Source organism: Marmota monax, unplaced genomic scaffold (genome assembly GCF_021218885.2).
Source record: "Marmota monax isolate L192 unplaced genomic scaffold, Marmota_monax_Labrador192_F-V1.1 WCK01_AAM20220418_F8-fsc00051, whole genome shotgun sequence".
NCBI classification, from domain to species: Eukaryota; Metazoa; Chordata; class Mammalia; order Rodentia; family Sciuridae; genus Marmota; species Marmota monax.
In genome coordinates, this window is record NW_026695202.1 from 13,176,335 (window position 1) to 13,199,408 (window position 23,074).

Below are 23,074 nucleotides of genomic sequence, written 5' to 3' on the forward strand. Positions count from 1 at the left end.
GAACACACTGCAGTCCAGTTTAGTAAAAAGGCTAGGAAGTATCTCAAAAGTTAGCAGCGATTTTTTCCCCATATGGAATGAGATTACAGGTAGTTTCTTTTTACTTATACATATATATGTGTGCATATATTTATTTATTTAGCCACGTGTGTGTGCCTTTGTGTGTGTGTGTATACACATATAAATTTTTTTGTAGCTTTCCGAAGTTTCCCAGATTTTCCTTAATGAGGACAGATTCTAATAATGGAGTTGGGAGAACAGGAGTCTATTAAAACAAAAAATCCACAGCAAAGCCAGTCACCACACACCCTCTTGCTGCTTTGTAGGGAGATTTTGCAGCTGCTGCCGCCAACTTACAAACCTGCCTTTCGGTTTTGGGCCGGGCATTACCCACCTCCCGCCTGGACCTGGCCTGTAGCCTCTCCTGGAACGTGATCCGCTATAGCCTGCAGAAGCTGCGCCTGGTACGTTGGCTGCTCAAGAAAGTTTTCCAGCGCTGGCGGGCCACCCCTGCCACTGCAGCTGGCTTTGAGGATGAAGCTAAGAGCAGCGCGCGTGATGCAGCCTTGGCCTATCATAGGCTGCACCAGCTGCACATCACAGGTGAGTGACCAGCTACTACTGCATGGCTTGCTGCAAGGTGCCCCGTGCCATCTCCTCCACTTTGCCAGGTCTCCACCCTGAGTGAAGCCCCCTTTACATTGCTTTTTTAGACTCACTTTCCACCTCATTCATAGCTATAGTTTATCATCTCTAAGCTGCACATTTTGTTCCTAGTAACTTCTCTATACTTCCCCCCCTTTTTTAAACATCTTTATACTTTTGATGTATCCTATAAATAATGACACATTGTGGATTAGCTGGTAGTGATACTTAAATTAATATGTGACTTAAAATTAATGGTATCTTAGAATCAATGAAATATGATCATTTATTTTATTCATTAAGCTCCTGCTCTAATAGAGACACAGTCAGCCCTGCAGATGGATGATAATTCAGTGTAGACTTAGCACAAGGAGGGGATTAAGAAAGACTTAGTGGGGTGGGGGATGGCTATAAAGCCTTGGCTTCTACAGGAAGAATGCCTAGGTCAGCAGCTCTGCAGGAGGTATGCCTTTCAGGCAGAGGGAAGTCACCAAGCCCCACACTAGGTCAGCTCTTAAGGACAATATTCCAGTAGTCCTAAAGCCAGGACATGAGGGCAGGGCACTGCCCGCATGGGAAGAATCTGAATTCCAGCAGGTGGGGGAATCTTGTAGTGTATCCGTAGGATCCATTGAAGGGCATTTGGAAAATAACGACCCAATCCGATCGGTGCTTCTTGTGTAGAAGTAGTTCTCCCTGGTGACAGAGAGAGGTTGGATCTGAGAGGATTAAGGCTGGAGACAGAGGCCAAATAGGAACTGAGGCGGCTTGAAGATGAGAAATGCTGAAAGCACAGATGGGGAAAAAATTAGCAGGTAGAATTCACTGGGCTTGGGGATTCAGTGGATGTGACAGATACAGAAAGGAGCCAGCCAGGATGTTTCCTTGGCTTGTTGCTCTGGAGTTTGGGTGAATGGTGAGGCCACTGATGAAGGTGAAGGGAACCAGAGGAAGAGCAGTTTTCCCAGGAAGAGGCGATGCCGTTTGTTTTGAACACTTGCCTGTGAGACATGGGCAGGAATTATACTATAGGTAGCTGGACCTGCAGGACCTGCATCCTGGGACAGAAAGTGGACTCTGGGCCTGCAGGGGAGAGTGAAAACAAGGGAGCTGATGAGAAAAGACATGTGGAAGGAATCCTCAGTAAGACAGGCAGAGCATGGGAGTCTGAGTGGACACTGCCTGCGAAGGGCAGTCACAGGTCAGAGGAAGATTGAGAAGTGTGGCTTGGGGAGCGAAGACAGAGATGGTAGAGGAGGGTGAGTTATTGCTGGGACTTACACCAGTAGTAAGGTGAGGGCCAGAAAGTAATTGTAGATTTTGGAAGGTGCTGGAAATCACTGCTGACTTCAAGGAGCTTTAGCCAGAAGTGGAACAGACTTGGGCACTTAGGCTAGAGGGCTGGCCAGGAGTGGAGCCAGTTATACAGTTTTTAAGAAATCCCTATTTGCAAAGCTCCCCTGCTTCTTTTCTTTGCCTTTCAAGTGTCTTTGGAACAGACAAACCCCTCACCCAGGTTTCTGATCAGGAGACTGTGTTGTACTAGCTGTCAAATTCTAGAGAATTTCAGCTGGGGAACCTCACATCACTCATTCCCTCCACATTCACTGAGCATTCTCCAGACTAGGGCCTGTGGGAGGCACTGAGGGGACAGGTGACTACCGTATGGTTTCCAGAACGCTGCCACTGTACTCTACCCTTCTCCCCTTGAAGAGAAAGCTTAATGCCTATTGGGGGAGACAGACACCCCAGGTCAATACACATTTTTATGAATCACAGGGCTGAAGGTTTCCTGTGCTGATTTAAGTGGGAAGAACACAACTAAGTGAGGTCCAGAGGCCTGACTTTGCCTCTTCCCAGCCTTTGAAAACCAACGTAAGCAAAAATGAGCGAGCCTCAGGGCTGCCCCTAGGAGGGTTGTTGTGCAGCTTTCACAGGTAGACCTTTCCTGGCCTCCCACCTGCCAACCTCACACACGTCTGGCCATCATTGCTCAGTTTTGTTATTTCTTCAGTGGGATATGTGCTTATATATTATAATTCAAATCAACTTTGGGCTCTTGTTTGGTTTAAGTATTCATTACCTCCACTGAAATGTTAGGAGACTCAGTACTATATCAGCGGAATGTAGCCATGCCGTTGACATTGTTTTGGAAAATATTGCCTCTGAGTCCTATAAAATGACCAGCAATCATGACAACTCACATTTTACAGAGCCAGGTGCCCAGCCACCCTGTGAGGTAGACAAGAGCACACAGCTAGTAAGTCACAGAGCCTGGTGTCCCGTCCAGACCTGTTTGATCACAAAACTCAACTCCTTTCTCCTCGGGAACCACTGTTGCTCTGATTGTGCTACAGAACGTAGGGAAATGTTTGGTTTGGGAAATCTGTCAACATTAGTGTCTGTTTCTGCCTGCCCTAGGGAAGCTTCCTGCAGGATCTGCCTGTTCAGATGTACACATGGCTTTGTGTGCTGTGAACTTGGCTGAGTGTGCAGAGGAGAAAATCCCACCAAGCATGCTGGTTGAGATCCATCTGACAGCTGCCATGGGACTCAAGACGCGGTATGGAGGCAAGCTCGGCTTCCTGGCTGTGAGTACCCTTCATTTCCTTCTACAAAACTCTGCTGAGCACTTTCCCCAACCAGTAGCTAAAAAGCAGTATGGGCCAACACTCTGGTATCTACCATCTGAAGGAGAGGTATTCATTGACTCACGCATTCCACAAATACTTATAGCAGTAAATGAAACAGACCAAGATTCCTCCACTCCTGGCCCTTATAGGCATATGCCATATAAGCAGGACATTCTGGTGTCCTGAGGGAAGAAGACTGTTTCAGAGACCCTGTGTGGCCTGTACTCAGGGATTAACATTCAACTCCTCATACTTGAAATCTTCTGGTTATATTTTTTGGTTATTTTCTGCACGCAAAAGGCATTTATTGATCACAGCACTATGAGTCCAGAAACGAAAAGCAGTGCTTGTCTGCAAAGAGCTCATGTCAGAACTAGGGTGGGAACTGAGGTTATCAAGTGTCTCCCAATATGCCTGGCAAGGTGCCAGCATGGGCATTCACAGCTGGCTAATTCCCGATCCTTGTTATCAGCTAGTTCACAGCATCTGCTGACCTCAGACTTTCTTTTAGCCTTATTTTACACAGTGCCCCACTTTGGGTAGACTGCTGAACACATTCAGTTATGTTCAAAACAGAATTATTACGTTTCCATATCTCAGTAATGGAGGCAATAAGCTAAGAATGAACAGGCATATGTCCTATGGTAACACTGTTTCCTGAAGTTCACACCTATAGTCTAGGTGACAAGGGCACAGAGAAACTTGGTCTTTTCCATGTTTTGGCCCTGTTTCTGTGACCATTGTTAAGACATCCTTCATTTAGCAATCTTTACTGGGCACTTGCTCTGGGTTGGGCACTTCCAGAGTAGACATATCACAGTGAGCAGAGCCTTTACCCTGTCCTTGGGGAGCATACAATCTGACAGGGGTCAGGCCTTCAGAACGGTGCAAGGATGAGTACTGCCCCCATTCAAGCTAACCACTATTGTGAATCCCACCACCATAGTTTATCTATTGTTTTTGTTTTTTTGTGCTTTTTTTGGAGGGGGGTATTACTAACCTGCTGCCTTTATAAAGAGCATGCTGGTCTCCTGACTGGATCTTAGGGGAGGTCAAAGTGAGCTTTCTGGAAAATATGAATCCAGGCTAAGAGTAGGAGGCATTGGCAAGGCCTCTGCCCTATGCAGTTTGTTTGTCTTTATGCTCTGGGCCGAATTACACATGTAATTTTTAGGCCCTCACCCCCCAAAATATTTTGAAGACATTTATTTTACTGAAGTTCAACATACCTGGAGAAAAATGCACACAGTTGAACTTGAGGAATTTTCACAAAAGGAACTCACCTGTGTAAAACCACCCACCCAAATTGTGAAAAAGAATGTTCCCAGCTTCCTCAGAAGCTTCCTTCAAAGCCCTCTCCTATTTCCCTGACCCCATTCAAGCTAACCACTATTGTAAATTCTACCACCATAGTTTAATCTATTGTTTTTGGGTTTTGTGCTTTTTTTTTTTTTTTTGGCGGGGGGTATTACTTGGCATTGAATACATGGCCTTAAGCTTGCTAGGCAAGTGCTCTACCACTGAGCTTATCCCCAGGCCTCCTGTAAATTTTTTATTAAGGAATATATGAAAGTAGATAAGTACACAAATCATAAGTACACCATTGTGATTTTACAGAGTAACCCACTTAACCAGCAGACAGATCAAGAAACAACCTCAAGGGCTGGGGTTGTGGCTCAGTGGCCCAGTGGTAGAGCACTTGCCTAGCATGCATGAGGCACTGGATTCAATCTCCAGCACCACATAAACAAGTAAAACAAAGGTACTGGGTCCATCTACAACTAAACGCATATTTGCAAAAAAAAGGAAAAGGCAAAGAAACAACCTCAGAAGTTCCCCTTGTAGTCATTCCAAGTCCCCCAGCCCAGGATAAATGTCCGATCACTCAGATGTTTTGCCTCTTTGTAAACTTTGCATTAGGAGAGCAGGCAGGGCATACTGTTTTGTGTCTGGCTTCTTTGCTCACTGTCAGGTGTATGAGTCATGCATGTTGTTGCATGGAGTTGCAGGTTTTCATTCTCACTGCTTTACACTGTTAACACTGATTGTTCATTGTGGATGGATTTTTTAGTTGCTTCCTATTTGAGGTTTTCTGAATAGTGCTGCTGTGAGCAAAGGTATTGCAGGGCCATACATTATGCATATTTCTAAAATGGTGCCAGTGGTATGCCTGAATTCCACCTTCACACTCTCACCAAATACATGGTAGTGTCGGCGAGGGGCTTCCTTAGTCCTTTTAGTGTATCTCATTACAGAGTCTCTTTGTGAAAACCCTATTCAACTGAGTCTTACCTGTTTTTTCACTTGTGCTATTTGTCTTTTCGTTGATATGGGACTTCTTTATTCTAGATGTGATCCTTTTTTGGATATATGCTTCTGCAGATGTTTTCTCCCACTTTGACTTATTTGCGTATTCTGAAATCTAGATTATTAGTCTTCTTTTATAGTTAGATGCTTTGTTTTGTTCAGCCAATCTTTGCTGTGTCAGAGTCATGAAAATGTTCTCCCGTGGCGTCTACTATAAGCTGTGTTTTTTGCTTTTCACATTACAAATCCCTGATCCACTGGAATTGATTTTTTTATATGGATGTCTATCTGACCCAATACATATATTATTTGTTGTTGTTATTTAAAAAAAAAAATCAGGCTAGGGAATATAGGTCAGTTGGTAGAGTGCAAGTCTTGCATGCATAGGGCTATGGATTCAACCCCTAGCACCACCAAAAAAAAAAAAAAAAACCGAAAACTCCACTGCAGGGCTGGGGATATGGCTCAAGTGGAAGCGCACTTACCTGGCATGTGCGGGGCGCTGGATTTGATCCTCAGTACCCCATAAAAATGAAGATGTTGTGTCCACCGAAAACTAAAAAATAAATATTAAAAAATTCTCTCTCTCTCTCTCTCTCTCTCTCTCTCTCTCTCTGTGAGTACGACGCCTTTTTTTCATAAATCTAGTATCCAAAAGCGGTGGGTCAGTTTCGGGACAGCTTTCTGGGAAATATGAATCCACCACACAGCCCTAAAGGCTTGGTTTCCGAGTTGGTCTTATTATCTAGACATATCAGTCCTCCAGCTTTAGTGACAATTTTTTGCTCTTCTTTTGGCCATATAAATTTTACAATTTACTAGTCATCTCAAAAATCCCATACAGATTATCCCTAAAAGCCAGGTACTACAATGGTATGTGCCAAGGCAGGAGGATTACTTGAGCCCAGGAGTTCAAGACCAGCCTGGGCAATATAGCAAGACCCTATCTCAAATAAAGAAAAATGCCCCTGACCATGAGCCCCCAGAAAACATTCTGTATGCCTGACAAGCAGTGAATAATTTAGTGTATATTTTCTCAGAATTTTTTCACTGCACATACTAATGTGTCTATACGTTGTGATTTATTTAATGTAATTATACCATAACCTTGTTTTGCCACTTGCTTTTTTTCAACCTAATGATAGATCTTGGTCTTTTTTTTTTTTTTTTTTTTTTTGGTACTGGGGATGGAACCCAGGGGCATTTAACCACTGAGTCACATTCTCAGTCCTTTTTATTTTTTATTTAGAGATAGGGTCTCACTGAGTTGCTTAGGGCTTCAGCCTCCTGAGCTGCTGGGATTATAGGCATGTGCCACCGCACCCAGCTTGGTCATCTTTCTTTATAGTGGTCTTCTTCTGCAGAGATACTTGGTGCTGCTAAAGGACATTTGGATCATTTCCCGCATTTGTTGTTACGCACTGGGTTTCAGGGAACATCTCATTATATTGTTTTCACCCACCTCTATGAGAGCTTCCTCAGACTGAATCTCTAAAGATGATGATGATGATGATGATGGGTCAAAGGATAAGTATTCGGAACTTTAGTAGTGTTGCCCAATTTGCATATATTCAGTAAGATGGGGAAGGAGAACAACTGCCATCTATTTCTAAGGTAACTGGCCCTTTCTGTTTAGTTCCTTTGGGAGGGGTAAATTAAAAAGACCCAGATACTTTTTTAAAATAAAGATCCAGAAGGAAGACGGTTTGAGTTGGTGAGATAGAATCAGCTAACAAATGAGCCAGGCACTGGGGGCAGGTGGAGGGCTAGCCAGCCTCTGAAAATGTTTAGACCAGAGGTTTAGATTCATGGCATCATGTGTCTGATTTTTTTTTTTTTAATACAGTGGTAGTAGTTTAGTTCTGTTATCAATAGTTGGAACATCCTAAATAGGTATTTATGTCTTAATAAGTCAGTACCCATTTGAAAAAAAAAAAAAATTCACACATGAAATTAAAAGAAGAAATATTATTTTTGATTCTTTATTTTAATATTTAGTTTTTAGTTTTAGGTGGACACAATATCTTTATTTTATTTTTATGTGGTGCCGAGGATCAAACTCAATGCCTCATGCATGCTAGGCAAGCACTCTACCACTGAGCCACAACCCCAGCCCTGTTTTTGATTCTTAATAATCATGATTACTTATAATAGGATGCCTTTGTAAATTGAGCCTTGCCATCTCTGAATCCTCAGAATCAGATTAGGCACCACCACCTGCATTTTCTGTTCCACACTGGTTTTCTGTATTTTTTCTTTTTATCCTTAAATACTAGAGATTGAGCCCTGGAGCACTTTACCACTGAGCTACATCCCAACCCTTTTAATTTTTTATTTTGAGACAGGGTCTCGCTAAGTTGCTGAGGTTGGGGCTGGAGTTATAGCTCTGTTGGTAGAATGCTTGCTTTGTATGCACAAGTTGCTGGGTTGGCCTTGAACTTGTGATCCTTCTGCCTCAGCCTCTCAAGTAATTGGGATTGCAGGCATGAACCACTGTTCCCAGGCAGTTCTTGTTTCTTTTCTTTTCTTTTCCTTCCTTTCTTTCTCTCTTTCTCTCTTTCTTTCTTCGAACCCAGTGCTTCACACATACTTAGGCAAGTGCTCTACCACAGAGCCACAACCCCAGCTCTAATTCTTGCTTCTTTATCACAGTAACCTCTAAAACTTCAGTTTCACCAAAATATGATGTCATTTAAAGGAAGGTAATATAGTCTCACTTTGACACGGTGTACTACCTCAATCTAGTAGTTTACCCAATATCCAACTGATGTTGAGCATTGTTATTTCCCTCAAAAATTTCACTTGGGGGCTGGGGATGTGGCTCAAGCGGTAGCGCACTCGCCTGGCATGTGCAGGGCGCTGGGTTCGATCCTCCACAAAAATAAAATAAAGATGTTGTGTCCACCGAAAACTAAAAACTAAATATTAAAAAATTTTTTCTCTCTCTCTCTCTAAAAAAAATTAAAAAAAAAAAAATTAACTTGGCTCCCTTGAGCCTTTGCTGTGTCTCTTCAGAATGTCATGACACACAATTTGAGAACTGCATGGTTAGCCACATGGGGTGATGAGGCACAAACACCTGGAATTGGGACTGGCCTAGGAGTCTGGGTAGTGCCGAGGACCTAAACAGTTTGGGACTCCTGGGTCTCTGCTTAGGAAAGAGTTCCAATGTCTATAAAATATAGGAAAAATTTTAAAAGATTTTTTTAGGAAAATCATCATAGAACTATAATGCCAAGAAAATTAAAAGAGTAACAAGTTATTTCCTCAATTTCCCTTACAGAAGCCAGACTGTGGGTGCCTATCCCAGATTTATATTTCTTATTACTTCAAACCACTAAAATCAAGCTCCCCCTCCACTGAGATTTGTTATAAGTTTTTCTTTTTTAATAATTCAGTTTTAAAGTATATTTCAACTGAATGAGTTTCTTAATGGTCTCTGTGGGTTCCTCTTGCCATACAACCTGACCAGGCTTCGTTTTTTTGCTTCAACGTGTGACATTGGGGCCCTTCTGAGGGATCAGGTGGACCTTGATTTCCCCTGAAGCAAGCACCACATTCCCTTCCTGATTGGGCCTTGGAACAAGCTGTTCTTGGGAGAGATTGGGGTCAACTGTTAGAAGACATTGGGACGTAAGAGGCACTGGAGTCTCACCCTGTCCAGTGTTGTCACTGCTCAGCTGCAGTTCTCCCACTGTTCAGTTACCAGCTGAGATTCAGTTGGCACTTTGTTGAGGGTCACAGAAGATTCCTCTACATTTTCTCTCCAATATTCTCTGCTTAAAACTGTTCAGCACAGAGGAAGAAAGACAATACCACTGGCCCTCTGTTTTAGAAATTTAAGTGACATATTCCCCTCATCCCATAAGTTGCTATGAGATGGCTGATACACGCAGCCATCTCCAAGTTCCCCTGAGAGAGGCAGTCTTTTCCATCTGTGTCCTTGAGTGGCTGCACTTTGGCCATGCTATTTCTGACCCTGGCATTCAAGTCTTCTGAAGTTCTTGCATTAGCTGATGGCTGCTTAGAGCCCAGTAAAGGTCAGAGCCATCAGACTAAACCAGACCATGAGGCCACTGGGTTCTTGGTGGAGTCAGCGACTGAAGTGGAATGGGGAAGTCCTGGGGCTATGTCCCAGCAGCCCCCACTCTGGGCTCCTGGATCTGCCTGTGCTTTGGCCTGTGTTAAGTAGTTTTACAGGTCGGAAATCATAAAAGTTTAAGTAAAGATGTCATTACCTGCCAGTCATGGTGCACGCCTGTAATTCCAGCTACTCGGGAGCCTTAGTCAAGAAGATCACAAGCTCAAGGACAGCCTGGCAACTTAGACCTGTCCCAAAATAAAGAGGACTGAGATACAGCTCAGTGGTAGAGCATCCTTGGGCTCAACCCCCAGTGCCACACACATACAGACTAAAGATATCCTCACACCAAAAATGACAGAACTTTCAAAAACCTGTGACAGGCAGCATTATCCCTGCAGTTTGGTCACTGGGGCTCTGAAATGCTATTATCTGGCAAGTAGAAAAGGAGACTGGGACGCTAGCAGTTTGAATTACCCAGCAAAGAGGTTTTCAAAGTCTCTTGCTGGCTGGGCCTCAAGCAAGGAAGGCCTGGGGCTTTCTAAAGGAGCTGTCCTTATAGTACACACATGTCTGCAAGGTCCTGGATGAACCTGCACTGTCCCTTCACTCCAGAGCTGTCTGCTGTGATAGTGACAGCTGGATCTGGGCCTGGTATTGTTCATACCCTTTATACTCAAAGGTAGAAGAGATGAAAAATTAGTCAAAGCAGAATATGATTTTGCCTTAAAATACTCTAAAAGATATATAATTAAAATGACATGAGAAAAAGTCCTAGGATCATGGGAGCTTGGAGTACCAAGCCAGGTACTCCAAGGGCAGAGAGTGAGTACAGGCAGGTGACCTCTGAGACCCTTCAATAAACAACCCCCACACGCTGCTCTACAGATTGAGTGCTAGCAGGAAAAAACTATGTTCCATAAGGGTTAGACAGGCCCTGCAGGACAGGATGCAGCGGGTGCCTTGTGTGCCTTGGGCCATTCCCTCCTGCCTATGCTGGCAAGCTCCCCAGAATTGTCACTTGCCCTAGTTTCCATGGTGGGCTTCACTTCTAGGTACTCATGATACCCTTTCCTGACATTCCCCTTAGCCATCCTCCACTATCAGGTTTCCAGATGATCACATAATGGCTGCAGACAGCATTCTACTACCTTGGCGTCACCCCTGCTTTTTGTTCTTCCATAGAACTACTTCCTCAGTCGTGCCCAGAATCTGTGTGGCCCTGAGCACAGCGCTGTCCCTGACTCCCTGCGCTGGCTCTGCCACCCACTGGGCCAGAAGTTTTTCATGGAGCGCAGCTGGTCAGTGAAGGCAGCAGCCAAGGAGAGTCTGTACTGTGCTGAGAGGAACCCAGGTAAGAGTGCCTTCAGTGCCATCAGAATTGGAGATGGCTGTGGGAGCAACCCCTACTGCAGGTTCCTGTGCAGCGTTGGTCTCAGTCTTATACAGTGTTGTTTTTTTGTTTTGTTTTTTAATTGAGGCTCAGGGGGGTTAAGTACCTTTCTGAGGTTCCATGCCTGTTCAGAGCCCGTCTATGACTGAGCCGGGCGTACAGCTCTGCTTTCTCAGTCAAAGCCTGTTGTCCTCACATTACAATGTCACATATGATAAGTTTTGATTAAGCACCAACTGTTTTCTTAGCCTTGTCCTGGGCACTTTGGAGATACAAAGGATGTTTGGGGCTTGCAGTTCCCTGGCCTCTGGGTCTTCTGTCCCATTGGGAAAGCAGACAGACATATATGGAGCAGTTGGGGAACAATAGGCAGCAGGCAGTCATCAAGTGCTCAGAGTGGTGACAGGAACAGGGCTCCAGGCATTGAAAGGAGATGCAGGCTTTCTGTCTCTGGCATTTGATAGTGATTGGAGTTGACTCCCCTGGCCTTGGAGCTGCAGAGGCTCTTTGGGATGTGCTCAGACCTTGAGTGCTTGGTGGCTTTCTGCTTTCTGTTGCACTTTCCCCTCTGAATGGGGCCTGTGAGGAGTGGAGGCATGCTCTGCAGGTATAGGAGGGCTGTCAAATATTTGGAGGTGTTTGCTGTCCTTTTTTTTTTTTTTTAATTGCTCAATATAAGAATTATGCTCAACACCAAAGAGTGAAGGATAAAAGCAAAAGCAATTCTAAGTCTTCCAACCCCCTTCCCACTGATGACTGTTTAGCAAAGACTTTGCACAGGTTTCTGTCCTCTTTTAGTCCTTGGCCTTGTCACCCAGAAAATGATCATAAATGTTCCTTTTCCTTGGTCAGATCAGGGCCCGTTTGCCACTTATGAGGGGAGGAGAGGCCAATGATGCCATGATTTGAGCTTTCCAGTAAAGGGGCTTATCGGTGACATTCAGCTAAAGCGAGCATTGCAAGGTCCCTTGTCTAGTGAGCTTGACCAGAACATTACTAGTCACAGTTTCCATGACAAGGCTCTGGGAAAACAAGAGTGTGTTCCTCATTGTCAGGAGCACTGCAGCCACTGCCACCACCTTGTATTCCTTGGCTAGCTGTTCTCTCAAACCACAAGAAGAGACCGCCTCTTAGGTAGTGTCTGCCTTTCCTTTTTTTATTGTTTTTTGACAAGGCTTGCAGCTGTCCCCTTATGGATCCAACTTTGAAGTTCTGAGAACAGTACTAAGAGATATAGCGCGCGCGCGCACACACACACACACACACACAGCCACCTTCCAGGTCCTCCCCTCATAAACTATAAACATATAGTTTCTACGTGTAGTCTTGGGCTCTTCAGTCTGGGTTGACTTCCTTCCCTACCTTGTGGCTATTTAGCAGGGTAGTTTTTGGGTTTGGTTGGGAAGAAGGATTTGATCCCTAGTAAAGGACACAGCTGTTTCTTGGGGTCCTCTCCCTGTCCTCTCCTCTGTAAAAACAAAGTGCTCCTAAATAAGACCCTTTTTGGTGTGGTGGGGGGTGCTGGGATAGAACCCAGGTTCTCGCACATGCTAAACATGCACTTGTATCCTCTGCCAGCCAGCAAAACTCTTGGCACCAAAAAGGTTCCTACATGAGACCCATTTAACCCTTCTTGCTTTTATTCAGCTGACCCCATTGCCCAGGTCCATCAGGCCTTCTGCAAGAACCTACTAGAGCAAGCTGTGGAGTCCTTGGTGAAACCTCAGGCCAAGAAGAAAGCTGGAGACCAGGACGAGGAGACCTGGTAAAGTCCCTAGGCCACCCCCTGCTGACAGGCCAGGAAATAGAATGATTCTTTGTCTTTATTTTTCAAAAATGGAGGCCTCTGTGAGCTGACTTGCCTTTTTTCTAGACCAAGTACATCCATCCCTTTTGCTCCTCTTACCCACCCCTTTACCAAGTGGAGCCAGTTTGTTGGAGCAAGTTAATCAAGGCAGTGGCCTGTTGAGAGGGAATAGAACTGGTATGTGCAGAGCTTAGCAGAAGGCAGACGCCACTAGATGGACATCTTGGGGACTCAGCCCCTCAGTGATCATGCTTGGCAATTTTTAGCTCTTACTTAGTTACTGAGCACAGCTTTTCCTTTATAGAATAAGACCTGGGAGGCAGAGAGGTGCCAAAGTCACTCTGATACAAAGTCCAGGTCCTGACCAAGTGTATTTGAGGAGGGAGGGAGGGGACAGAGCTGCCAGGGAGAGACAAAACTTCAGGGAGGACAAGACAGTGGAATCAGGCCCTGAGGGGAGGAGTCAGGGTTGCTGGGGAGGGGAGAAAGAGGAAGGCTGGCCTGTGGAATAGGAAAGGGCATCCATGGCAGAGCACCAAGTGCCCATAATGGTGGGGAGGAGGGGCCAGAAAGAGCCCCTGGGTCTTAGAGCTGTAGAGCTGAACAGCCAGGTCAGGAGTGGTCTCTGTGTATGTTTTGATGTACATGGGACCCTTTCTTTTCTTTTTAGTGAATTCTCAAGCGCTCTAGAATACCTGAAATTGCTTCATTCTTTCGTGGACTCTGTGGGGTTTGTGACCCCTCCATTCTCCAGCAGCTCTGTGCTCAAGTCAGCCCTTGGTGAGCATCTGCAGGTGGCTCTAAAGTCCTGTGGGTACTTAATTCATTCCTGCCCATCCCTTTTCTCTGTGCCCGGGGTTAGTATGAGTGTACACTCAAGTGTCTTCTCCGGTCCCAGGTTTTTATCTCAAGCCCTGGCTGGGTGATTCCCAGATGCGGAATAAGCAGCAAGTGGTCCAGGCACCAGGGCGCACAGTAGCCCCGAAGCTGCTCCTTACACTCCATGCTGACATCTCCATCACTCTGGCTTCCCGTTGCCTTGAGTGTAGGAGAGCAGCCTAACTGACAGAATTGACACAGGGCATTCTTCTTTCCCTAAACTGCCATGTGGGTGCTAGTACATTATTGCCACCTCTCAGTCTTCTGTGACCACTGGGGGATGGAGGTACCAAACTATCCCCTGCCCACTCTCCCTAGGGAGGGAAGAATCCCAGAAAAGTAGCCACCACAAGTAGCATGACTACTGACCTGCAGCCTTTCTGTACTTTAGAGTTTAGAAGAAGGTGTGTTTTTACACCTTTTCTCTGACGCGACACCTCTTTTGGCTTTGTAAAATCACTGGTATCATAATTTTGCAATTGAAAACACTGAAGCTCAGAGAGGAAAAGATATAAAATATTCTAAAGAAAACCTGCTACTCTTGGTTGATTCGAAGACACCAGTCTTTATGGCTCTTGGAAGTTTAGGTTGTGTCCAACTCTTTATTTAAAAATAATACAATAGTGAAAATCTTTGTTAAACTTCGCTAAGCCAGTTTTCTTGAGAGATTGCCAAAAATGGGAATACTATGTTACTAGGAGTGCTGATTGACACACCAGAATCATGGGCAAGGGCAGCCCTGGGGCCCCTATCCATCGCAGAAGGTAAAGATGCTATGCACCATGTAGGAACAGCCACTGAGCTGTGCCGAGCTCCTGTGGGCACTGGAGTGTTTCCTGCTGCTCCCTCTAGGTCCAGACATCATCTGCCGGTGGTGGACGTCCGCAATCACTATGGCTATTAGCTGGCTCCAGGGAGACGATGCAGCTGTGCGTGCGCATTTTACTGAAGTAGAGCATGTCCCCAAGGCCCTGGAAGTGACTGAGTACGTAAGGCTACTTGGCTACTCACCTGCTTTTCTCCAGGAGGATCTTGTGTGGGTTAGTAGGAGGGAGCAGTTCCAGGAGGCCACAGTGAGCTGAGCGATCAGAACTATGATAGATGGGAAGCTGCAGAAGGGGCAGAGCACCTCAGAGAGGCGGCTGTCCCAGCAAGGCCTTCTGTGTGAGTGTTGTGCTCTGCACAGCTCAGTGGCTGTCCCAACAGCTACTAGTACTGTTTCTGGGACCACCTCCCTGCTGCCACAGGCTGGAGGAGAGAAAGCAGACTGCTTCCTGGCAAAATCAGAAACTGCGTAGTGGGAACAGCAGTGCTGTGTGGCTGTGGCCACTGCGGGGAAGCCAGCATCTCGCTGAAGCTCGTGTGGGCTCCGACATTATTTCCAGGTTCCTTTCAGCCCTCTTCACCCCCATCAGCCCTGTCAGCCTTCTATAACTAAAAGGCCTATAGCACAACCAGAGAGCTTTTGACATTCCTCTGAAACTCATGTCTGCACCTTGGGGTCATTTGGCCCTTAGTGATGGGCAGCCCTGCTTGCCAATGCTCCAGCTGTTTCTGATTAGATCTGAGTGCTCCTGAGAGTGACTGTAAAATGCTCCAAGACAGAAAAGCCCCGTGGGGTCCTGTCTGGAGAACCAAGGCTGGCACATTTCCTGCCAAGCAGACTCAACCAAGAGCACAGGAAGGAGTTGAAAAAAGTGGGATGAGCAGGGTTGAGCCCTGTATTCCCTAAAGTAGGTTTAACACCCCAGTTTTGTTGTGTGGCCCCATTTGAAGCCCCCTGGGAAGTAAGCACCCAACCCCACACCAGCCTACATTAGCACATCCACAGTGTGCCTCTGGTCAGCTCACCAGATAGGTTGTCTCATCACTTTACTTATAAACTGCAGAGCTTCAGCAGAGAGCTAAGGCACCTTCGTGGGCATCCTTGCCCCTGTGGGCATCCTGACAAGTCCCCCTGGCTCCCTGTGCTCTTCTTTGGAGCAGTGATACTGTGGGGAGCTTCCCACTCTCCACCCTCTCCCCAGCCTGCTAGGTTTCTCCTGATACTTTAATACCAGCCTTTGGGAGGAACTGTCCTTAGAGAACAGGTACAAAATAATGGGGCCAGTACCGTGTGTCACCATAGGTAGTGGCAAGCAGTATTATGGCCACTTTATGGATAAGGAAACTAGGCACAGGTTACTTGCATTCCTTTCTTAGGTAGCTTCTTAGTGGCAGCATCTGGCCGTCACACCTAGGCCTCCAGAATCTTCCAGCATCAGATTTTGGTGGGGAGGGGCTGACCTAGTTCAGAGCTGGCGTTTCAGATCTAAAGCTGGCAGGAACTGTATGGCAGCATTGCAGTGACAAACACATGTGTCATAGTGATATGGAGTGTGGTAGTCATCAGCCTGAACTCTGCCTGTTCCCCAGGTACCACCCTGACCTGCCTCTCTCCTCCCTGTCACTGCTGCAGGAGCCCCCTGGTGAAGGCCATCTTCCACACCTGCAGAGCCATGCATGCCTCACTCTCTGGGAAGGCAGATGGGCAGCAGAATTCCTTCTGTCATTGCGAGAGGGCCAGTGGCCACCTGTGGAGCAGCCTCAATGTCAGTGGGGCCACTGCTGACCCTGCCCTCAACCACGTGAGTAGGAGCTTAGCTGGCCTCTGGGAGGCACCCAGAGGTCTATATGAATGCTTCCCCCCACTCCAAGCTTGCCCAGTATATTGGGCTGTCCCAAGAGACAGAAACCATACTAGCAGCCCCATTTCCCAAAATGTGGCCTGTTGTCCTGGGTGAATGCCATTTTTGATTGCTGGGACAAGCATGTTTGCACCTGCACCTCTCCCTAGGTTCCCCAAACCCCAGATCCTGCTGGCCCACACGTCTCTGTAAGCCCCAGGTGAACTGCATCTGGCCAGGGCTCCGCACTTGCTCCAGGCAGCTTGTGCTACTTCCCAGCTCTGCTGACAGCCTTTGAGCGGGCCCCTACCCTCAGGCCAGCACCCTGAGCCAGCTGACCACCCTGCGCCTCTGCGGTGGCCGCACACCTCCTGGCGGGCAGCTGTGGTGCATTGTAGTTGCATTGCATGTTCTGGCGGTACTCGTGCAATGTTTCCACAGTGCATCCCAGAGGCCTGCTCGGCCCGCGAGAGACTCCCACGTGCCCTGACAAGGCCCTGTTACTTGGGGAAGGGATCCTTGTTAGAAGACTTGTGGAAGGCACAGCCATCCTGGGACACAGAGGAGGGTAGGAGTGTGGCAGCAGCTGACATCATCTGCTCCCCTGGGAAACGTGTGGCACAATGAGGAGCATCCTGGAGGGTCAGCAGCTGCCAACTGGGGGTTGGTTCCAGGTGGCTTGGCTAGCACCTCAAGTTAAAGGTTTCCAGTGGGCCTGGGCATTGGGGTGAAGCCAGGACAGTGTGAGCCCGACAGAGACAGGCATTGTGCACAAAGGACCCAAGACCAAAGGCGGAATCAGGAGGCACTGCTGGGCTCTCTGTTGGGCTCCCTTAGTATATGTCTTCCTGAGAGAACCAGTCTCAGCCAAGCAGAGTCCACTCTGGGACTCTGCTGCCATTTCAGATGGACTCTGGATTCCTCTGGAGATGGAAGACCTTGGCACCCTGGCCTCTCAGCCTCCAGGCCAGCCATGGGGGCTTCCTTGAGGTGGAGGACCTGTGCCCTCAGACCCACAGGGTTTTATTCCTGCCCCTATCACCTGCCTGGGCTGTGTTGTCCCTTGCACCAGCCACTTCCCCTTTCAGAGACTCAGCTTTCCCACTTGAAGAATAGAGAGAAAGATCTACCTCAGGACTAAGGCTGCCACCAGCTCTTCTCTCCCACATGGGGGCTGCTCTGGCTTTCATAACTGGTTGTCAGAGTGACAGAATCTCCTTAGAACCACATTTTAAAAGAAGTTCACTTTAATCCTTTTTTCTGAGCCATTGGGGGCTTCATTTCTGCTGCCTAACTAATTTTCTCCATGTGATCCCCTGCATTGTGCTGAGTGCCAGACTAAGGGCGGGCCCAATTGGTACCAGGATCCTTGTGTTAGGCATAAGCCAGTCACCCATCTCCTCTCTCTATGCTCATTCCACAGGTGGTCCAGCTGCTGACCTGCGACCTATTACTGTCACTGCGGACAGCACTCTGGCAAAAGCAAGCAGGCGTCAGCCAGGCCCTGGGTGAGACCTACCATGCTTCAGGTGCTGAGCTGGCTGGCTTCCAGAGGGACCTAGGAAGCCTGCGCAGGTTGGCGCACAGCTTCCGCCCAGCGTACCGCAAGGTAAGGCACAGAAGCTGGGGGTGGTGGGCAGACTGGGGTGGGCTGGGTGCCCTGTGTTCCTTTGTTCAGCACTCACTGTTGAGTACCTACTGTGCCCAGCCCTGAAACGCAGCATGGAGCAACCACACTCTTATCCCTGGACAGGGGCAGCCCATGGAGCCATACCTCACCAGTTAGACACCAGGTGGGAGGACTTAAGAGAGCAGGGAAGCAGGTGGGGGGCTCCTGGTCCTGGCCACATGGGGTCTGCCTCGACTTTCACAACTGGTTGTCAGAGTGATAGAATCTCCCTAGAACCACATTTAAAAAGAAGTTCACTTTAATCCTTTTTTTCCGAGCCACTGGGGGCTTCATTTCTGCTGCCTAACTTTCTCCATGTGATCCCCGCTTGGCACTGACTACCCGCTCTGAGAGGAGTCTCTGAGGACAGTTGTATAACTGAGCTTGCTGGACTCGAGTCATTTCCTTGTTGATTTTTATTGCTAATTAGAGTAAAGTATTAGACATTTTTTTGTTCTTGGTTTTCAGAGATGGGGTCTCACTATGTTGCCCAGGCTGACTTCAATCTCCTGGGTTCAAGCAACTGCCTGCCTCAGCCTTCTAAGTAGCTAGTACTACAGTCACATGCCACCACACCTGGCTTATATTAAACATTTTAAAAATATATTTTAACTAACACATAGTAACTGTAGATATTTACTGGGCATAGAATGATATTTCAGTACATCTGTTTAATATGTAATAATCAGACCAAGGTAATTGGCATATTCCTCACCTCAAACATTCTTTATGTTGGAATCAACATATTTTTGCCTGAATACTTTTTTTGGCAGGGAGGGAAATGGCAGGGGGGGAAAAACAAGGAATTGTTTATTTTGATAAGAAATGAAATTGGCATAGACCACCTGAAAAGAAGTTGTAAGGCAAGAGAAATTTTCTTTTTGTCTCTCACAGTGAGTCCCCCACTTACTCACACTTTCTGTCTCACACATATGCATGTTCATATACAAATGGGCAAGGACAGCCTCTCAACTGAATTATTTTCTAAAAATCTGAGTGACAAGTTAGGTATGGTGACTCACACCTGTAATCCTAGCAATACAAGAGGCTGAGGCAGGAGGATTGCAAATTTGAGGCCAGCCTTAGCAATTTAGTGAGTCTCTGTCTCAAAATAAAAAATAAAAAGGTTGGAGATATAGCTCAGTGAGATAGAACACTCCTGGTTCAATCACCAGTAGCACCAAAAAAAAACCTTTTTTCTTTTCTTTTTTTTTTTAAAGAGAGACCCTGAAGTGTCAGGGACAGGGGAATGTACTTTGTTAGAAGAGCGCAGACAAGGAGAAGGTCTCCAGATGAGGCTGCAGCCATGAAGGGTACTCCTTACCCTAAGGTGCTGGGACACCCTTACAGGGTCACACTGGCCACTGTGTGTAGCAAACCAAGACAGACACAGCAGACAAAATATAAACACCAGAGAACCAGTTCTTACTGTGGAAAAGAGAAGTGGCCCCGGGATTTGGATGACACCCAAAGTGCCTTGTGGGACTCATTCTGGCCAACCCTCTGGTCTGCTCACAGCATGGCTGGCATCAAAGGCCTCGTCTTGAATATTCTGTCCATTCACCTCTTCATGCTGAGGAGACTTCAGTGGCTCCCCATTGCCACCTAGCAGCTCCAAAGATGAGATATGAGGCATAAGAGAAAAGCTGGGATTTTAAGAAATTAGAGACCAAGGGCTGGGTTCAAGTTTGAGCTGGTATCAAGTTTGTGTGGCTCCGTGGTAAAGCACTTGCTTTTCATGTGTGAGGCACGGGTTCGATCCTCAGCACACATTAAATAAATAATAAAGATACTCTGTGTTCAAAAAGAAAGAAAGAAATCAGAGACCTAGACTTGCCCTCCTTGTGTAGTGTTCCTATTTATCTAAGTGATGCAAACTTATACCTGGAAATCTCTGGTCTCTTCCTTTCTGAAGAAATAGAAGGAAACAGGACACAAACTTGTTACCAGCTCAGCTATCCCCTTCACCCCTTCCATCCCCACCTGCCTTGTCCTTTTGTCTGTCAGGCTGGAGGCAGCATCTGGGGACTTTGAGGCTTCACCCAGGCTGCTTGTTCTTAGAGCCCCAGAGGGAGTGTCCGGGCCCTGTTCCTCTTGCTTATCTCTTTATTCCTACTTTTGCTTTTGCTCTGTTCCTCTTTCCTGCTGTTCATCCAAGTTTCTGATTTAGCTTGGGGACAAGAGAGGTTGCTTTCAGGGGTGAGCAAGATAGGGTGGCATGGAGAGGAGAGGGAAGGATCATCAGGTGCCAGATGAAATGGCTCAGGGAGAGGTGTCCACTAGGGCCTGGAGAAGCAAGAACCCAGGGCTTGACTGTGTGTCCCTCCTTACTCTTCAGGTGTTCTTGCATGAAGCCACTGTGCGCTTAATGGCAGGAGCCAGCCCTACCCGCACCCACCAGCTGCTGGAGCACAGCCTGCGGCGGCGTACCACTCAGAACACCAAGCACGGTGAGTCCTGCAGGGGGGGGGGGGGGGGCCCATCCCTGGCCCTGCCCTGAGCTGCGCTGCCCTGCCCTGGATGTTGGGCAGCCCAGCCCAGTTCCAGCACCTGGCAGGGTGCACTCTGACACCTCTGAGCCCCATCGGTGGTGTGAGAATGAAAGGATCCCCAGACTGGACTGGGTGTGCTGGGGGCATGGGCAGTAGTTGAGTGGGTCCGCCCTTGAGGGAGGCTGGGCATGGAGTTCCAGCACAGGAGCAGAGGTGGGAGACCACAGGTTCTGTCCCCGCAGGCCTTAGCTCCACAGCACCAGGCAGGTTAACTCCCCATGTGTGAGCTAGGGAGCGTGCTTACCTCACATGAGCATGGGGGTTCAATCAGTGAGTGCGGAAGTCCCACTGAACAGCACCTACATGTTCTCCTCGTTCCCACAGGAGAGGAGGACACCTGGCCTGGCCAGCGAGAGCGGGCTACCGCCATCCTTCTGGCTTGCCGCCACCTTCCCCTCTCCTTCCTCTCCTCCCCGGGCCAGCGGGCTGTGCTGCTGGCAGAGGCTGCCCGCACGCTGGAGAAGGTGGGCGACCGGCGCTCCTGCAGTGACTGCCAGCAGATGATTGTCAAGCTGGGAGGCGGCACTGCCATTGCTGCCTCCTGACCACAGGCTCAGCCCACCTCCCTCCACTTCTCTCAGTCTCTTTCTCCCAGGCTCATCCCTCTCTCTCAGGCCCTGTCTTCCTCCTCCCTCTGTCCTTTGCCCTCCTCCGAGCTGGAGGTGAGCCTTGTCCTCTGAGCTGTCTACCTGCTGAGGCTTTTGGACCACCTCAGGCCAGAGAGCCCCTGGGCTGCTGTCAATAGACACCTGTGGTCCAGGCCCTAGCAGGCTGAGAGGAGAGGCTGTGAGGCAGAAATGGGAGTGTCCCCTCAGTTGAAAGCAGCAGGGGACACTGCCAAACCCACGCCTCCAGTCCCAAGACTCTCCGAACATCTCCCCTTTCTGCTTCCTTGTTTTTTATCAGGCTTTCTCTCTAGGGGACGAGGTCTCTGGGCACCAGAGAGCACTTTGCCCTCAGCATAGTGCCCAGCATGCCCCTCCCCCTTTTTATACGAATGTTTTTATATCTTTGTGCTTGGGGCTGCCGTGATGCAGGGCAAAGTTGCTGTGGCATCTTTTATTTCTTTCCCTGGGTTTGCATTCCCTCCCCTGTGCCTGACTAAGCCAGTTCATTGTTTTCTTGTCATTATGCAGGACAGCCAGGGAAGGAGGGGAACCCAGCCCTGGGGAGGTGGGTGGGAGGCAGGGGTTGGCCTGGGTATGGATGAAATAATGTTGGCATTATTTTTTAATTTTTTAAAAAATAAATGGTATCTTATTTAATTGTCCTGTTCCTTCCCACTCCCTTACCCCCTGGGATGCCAGCCCAAGCTCAGGGTGGGCCCAGAGGACTGGAAGGGACAAAGCCGCCTATTAGGCCTGGGGACCAGGGGTCTTCAACATGATTCCTCAGTTCCTTCCTACCCCCACCCTAACTCCTACCTCCATAGTATATTTTTATCCCTAATTCTTGTCTTGAAAATAAGCCAGGGTGGCAGGGACCAGCCCCAAGCCCAGTGGCAAGCTCCTCCTTTGGGGGTGGCTATTAGGAACAAGGTCCCTTGCCTTGATGGGGCTCCTAGGAGGAAAAGTCCTTTTCTAGATCCCCTGGCTTAGGGTGTCCCTGGAGACACTATTTCCCCAGGGCCTCCTGAGAGACTGAGCGGACCCCTCCCTTGCTTCTCATCCCTTCAAGCTGGCTGGGGCAGGATAGGCAGGAGCCCAACACAGCTAGGGAGTGCACACAGCAGGGCCCGTCATATGCTTGGACCCCAGCCCCCTTTCTATCTCCTGCCCTTTCCCCACTGTCACTATAATTTATGGACCCTGCCCACTTGGGTAGCTGGGCCTTTGTGTCATGTGTATATACTGTGCCTTTTCTCATTGTTAGGGGTGGGAGGGGTTTGTTTTTCACTGAAAAGGGGGATACACCTATGGCTTCCTTGATGTCAAATCATTCACCATGTCCTGGACCTAGGTTATTCAATAAACACAGATTGGTACCACCTAGCACAAGGTGTGTGAGGGTCTGTAGTGTGACTGCTTAATGACTGCCAAGTGGCTGCATAGCTCGGCTGACAGTGGGCCAGGGAAGAAGGCCAGCTTGGTATCTCCAGTCGACGGCCTTCCTTGCCTGCCAGCATGCCTGTCCCCTTTCTTCCAGAGCCTGGTATATGCTCTAAGAATGGTCCAAGGCCTGGGATAAAAGGGTTCTGGGAAGTATTGCTGGGGTCACTGTATCCAGGTACCCTGGATGTACAGCTGGGTTGGCTGACAACAGTTCTTTGGGACCTGGAGGCGGGGGGTTCCCAATGAATAGGCCCCTCCTTTGTTTGCCCTTCCCTGAAGGCAGTGGCCCTCAGAAATGGCTCACTGGCCTGCAAGTCAGACCTGAGTCCAGCTCCTGCACTTCTCAGCTGGGTCCAGTAGTGGGTCCACCTAAGGAGGGAACTGGCCTCTC

General features: G+C 47.9%; 1 protein-coding gene across 3 annotated transcripts in view; it reads left to right on the forward strand.

Moving 5' to 3' along the window:
• The window catches only part of Srebf2 (sterol regulatory element binding transcription factor 2), a 61,977-nt gene extending 39,354 nt beyond the window's left edge, over nucleotides 1-22,623 (forward strand). For all 3 annotated transcript variants that reach the window (XM_046429404.1, XM_046429405.2, XM_058574267.1), the window contains 10 exons: nucleotides 327-603; nucleotides 3,067-3,236; nucleotides 10,852-11,020; nucleotides 12,707-12,824; nucleotides 13,537-13,646; nucleotides 14,598-14,730; nucleotides 16,204-16,372; nucleotides 17,835-18,020; nucleotides 20,419-20,530; nucleotides 20,957-22,623. In XM_046429404.1, coding sequence (XP_046285360.1) covers nucleotides 327-603; nucleotides 3,067-3,236; nucleotides 10,852-11,020; nucleotides 12,707-12,824; nucleotides 13,537-13,646; nucleotides 14,598-14,730; nucleotides 16,204-16,372; nucleotides 17,835-18,020; nucleotides 20,419-20,530; nucleotides 20,957-21,177 — 1,665 coding nt within the window. In that variant the 3' untranslated portion in view covers nucleotides 21,178-22,623. The remainder of the gene's footprint in view (nucleotides 1-326; nucleotides 604-3,066; nucleotides 3,237-10,851; nucleotides 11,021-12,706; nucleotides 12,825-13,536; nucleotides 13,647-14,597; nucleotides 14,731-16,203; nucleotides 16,373-17,834; nucleotides 18,021-20,418; nucleotides 20,531-20,956) is intronic.
• The last annotated feature ends 451 nt before the right edge of the window (nucleotides 22,624-23,074 follow it).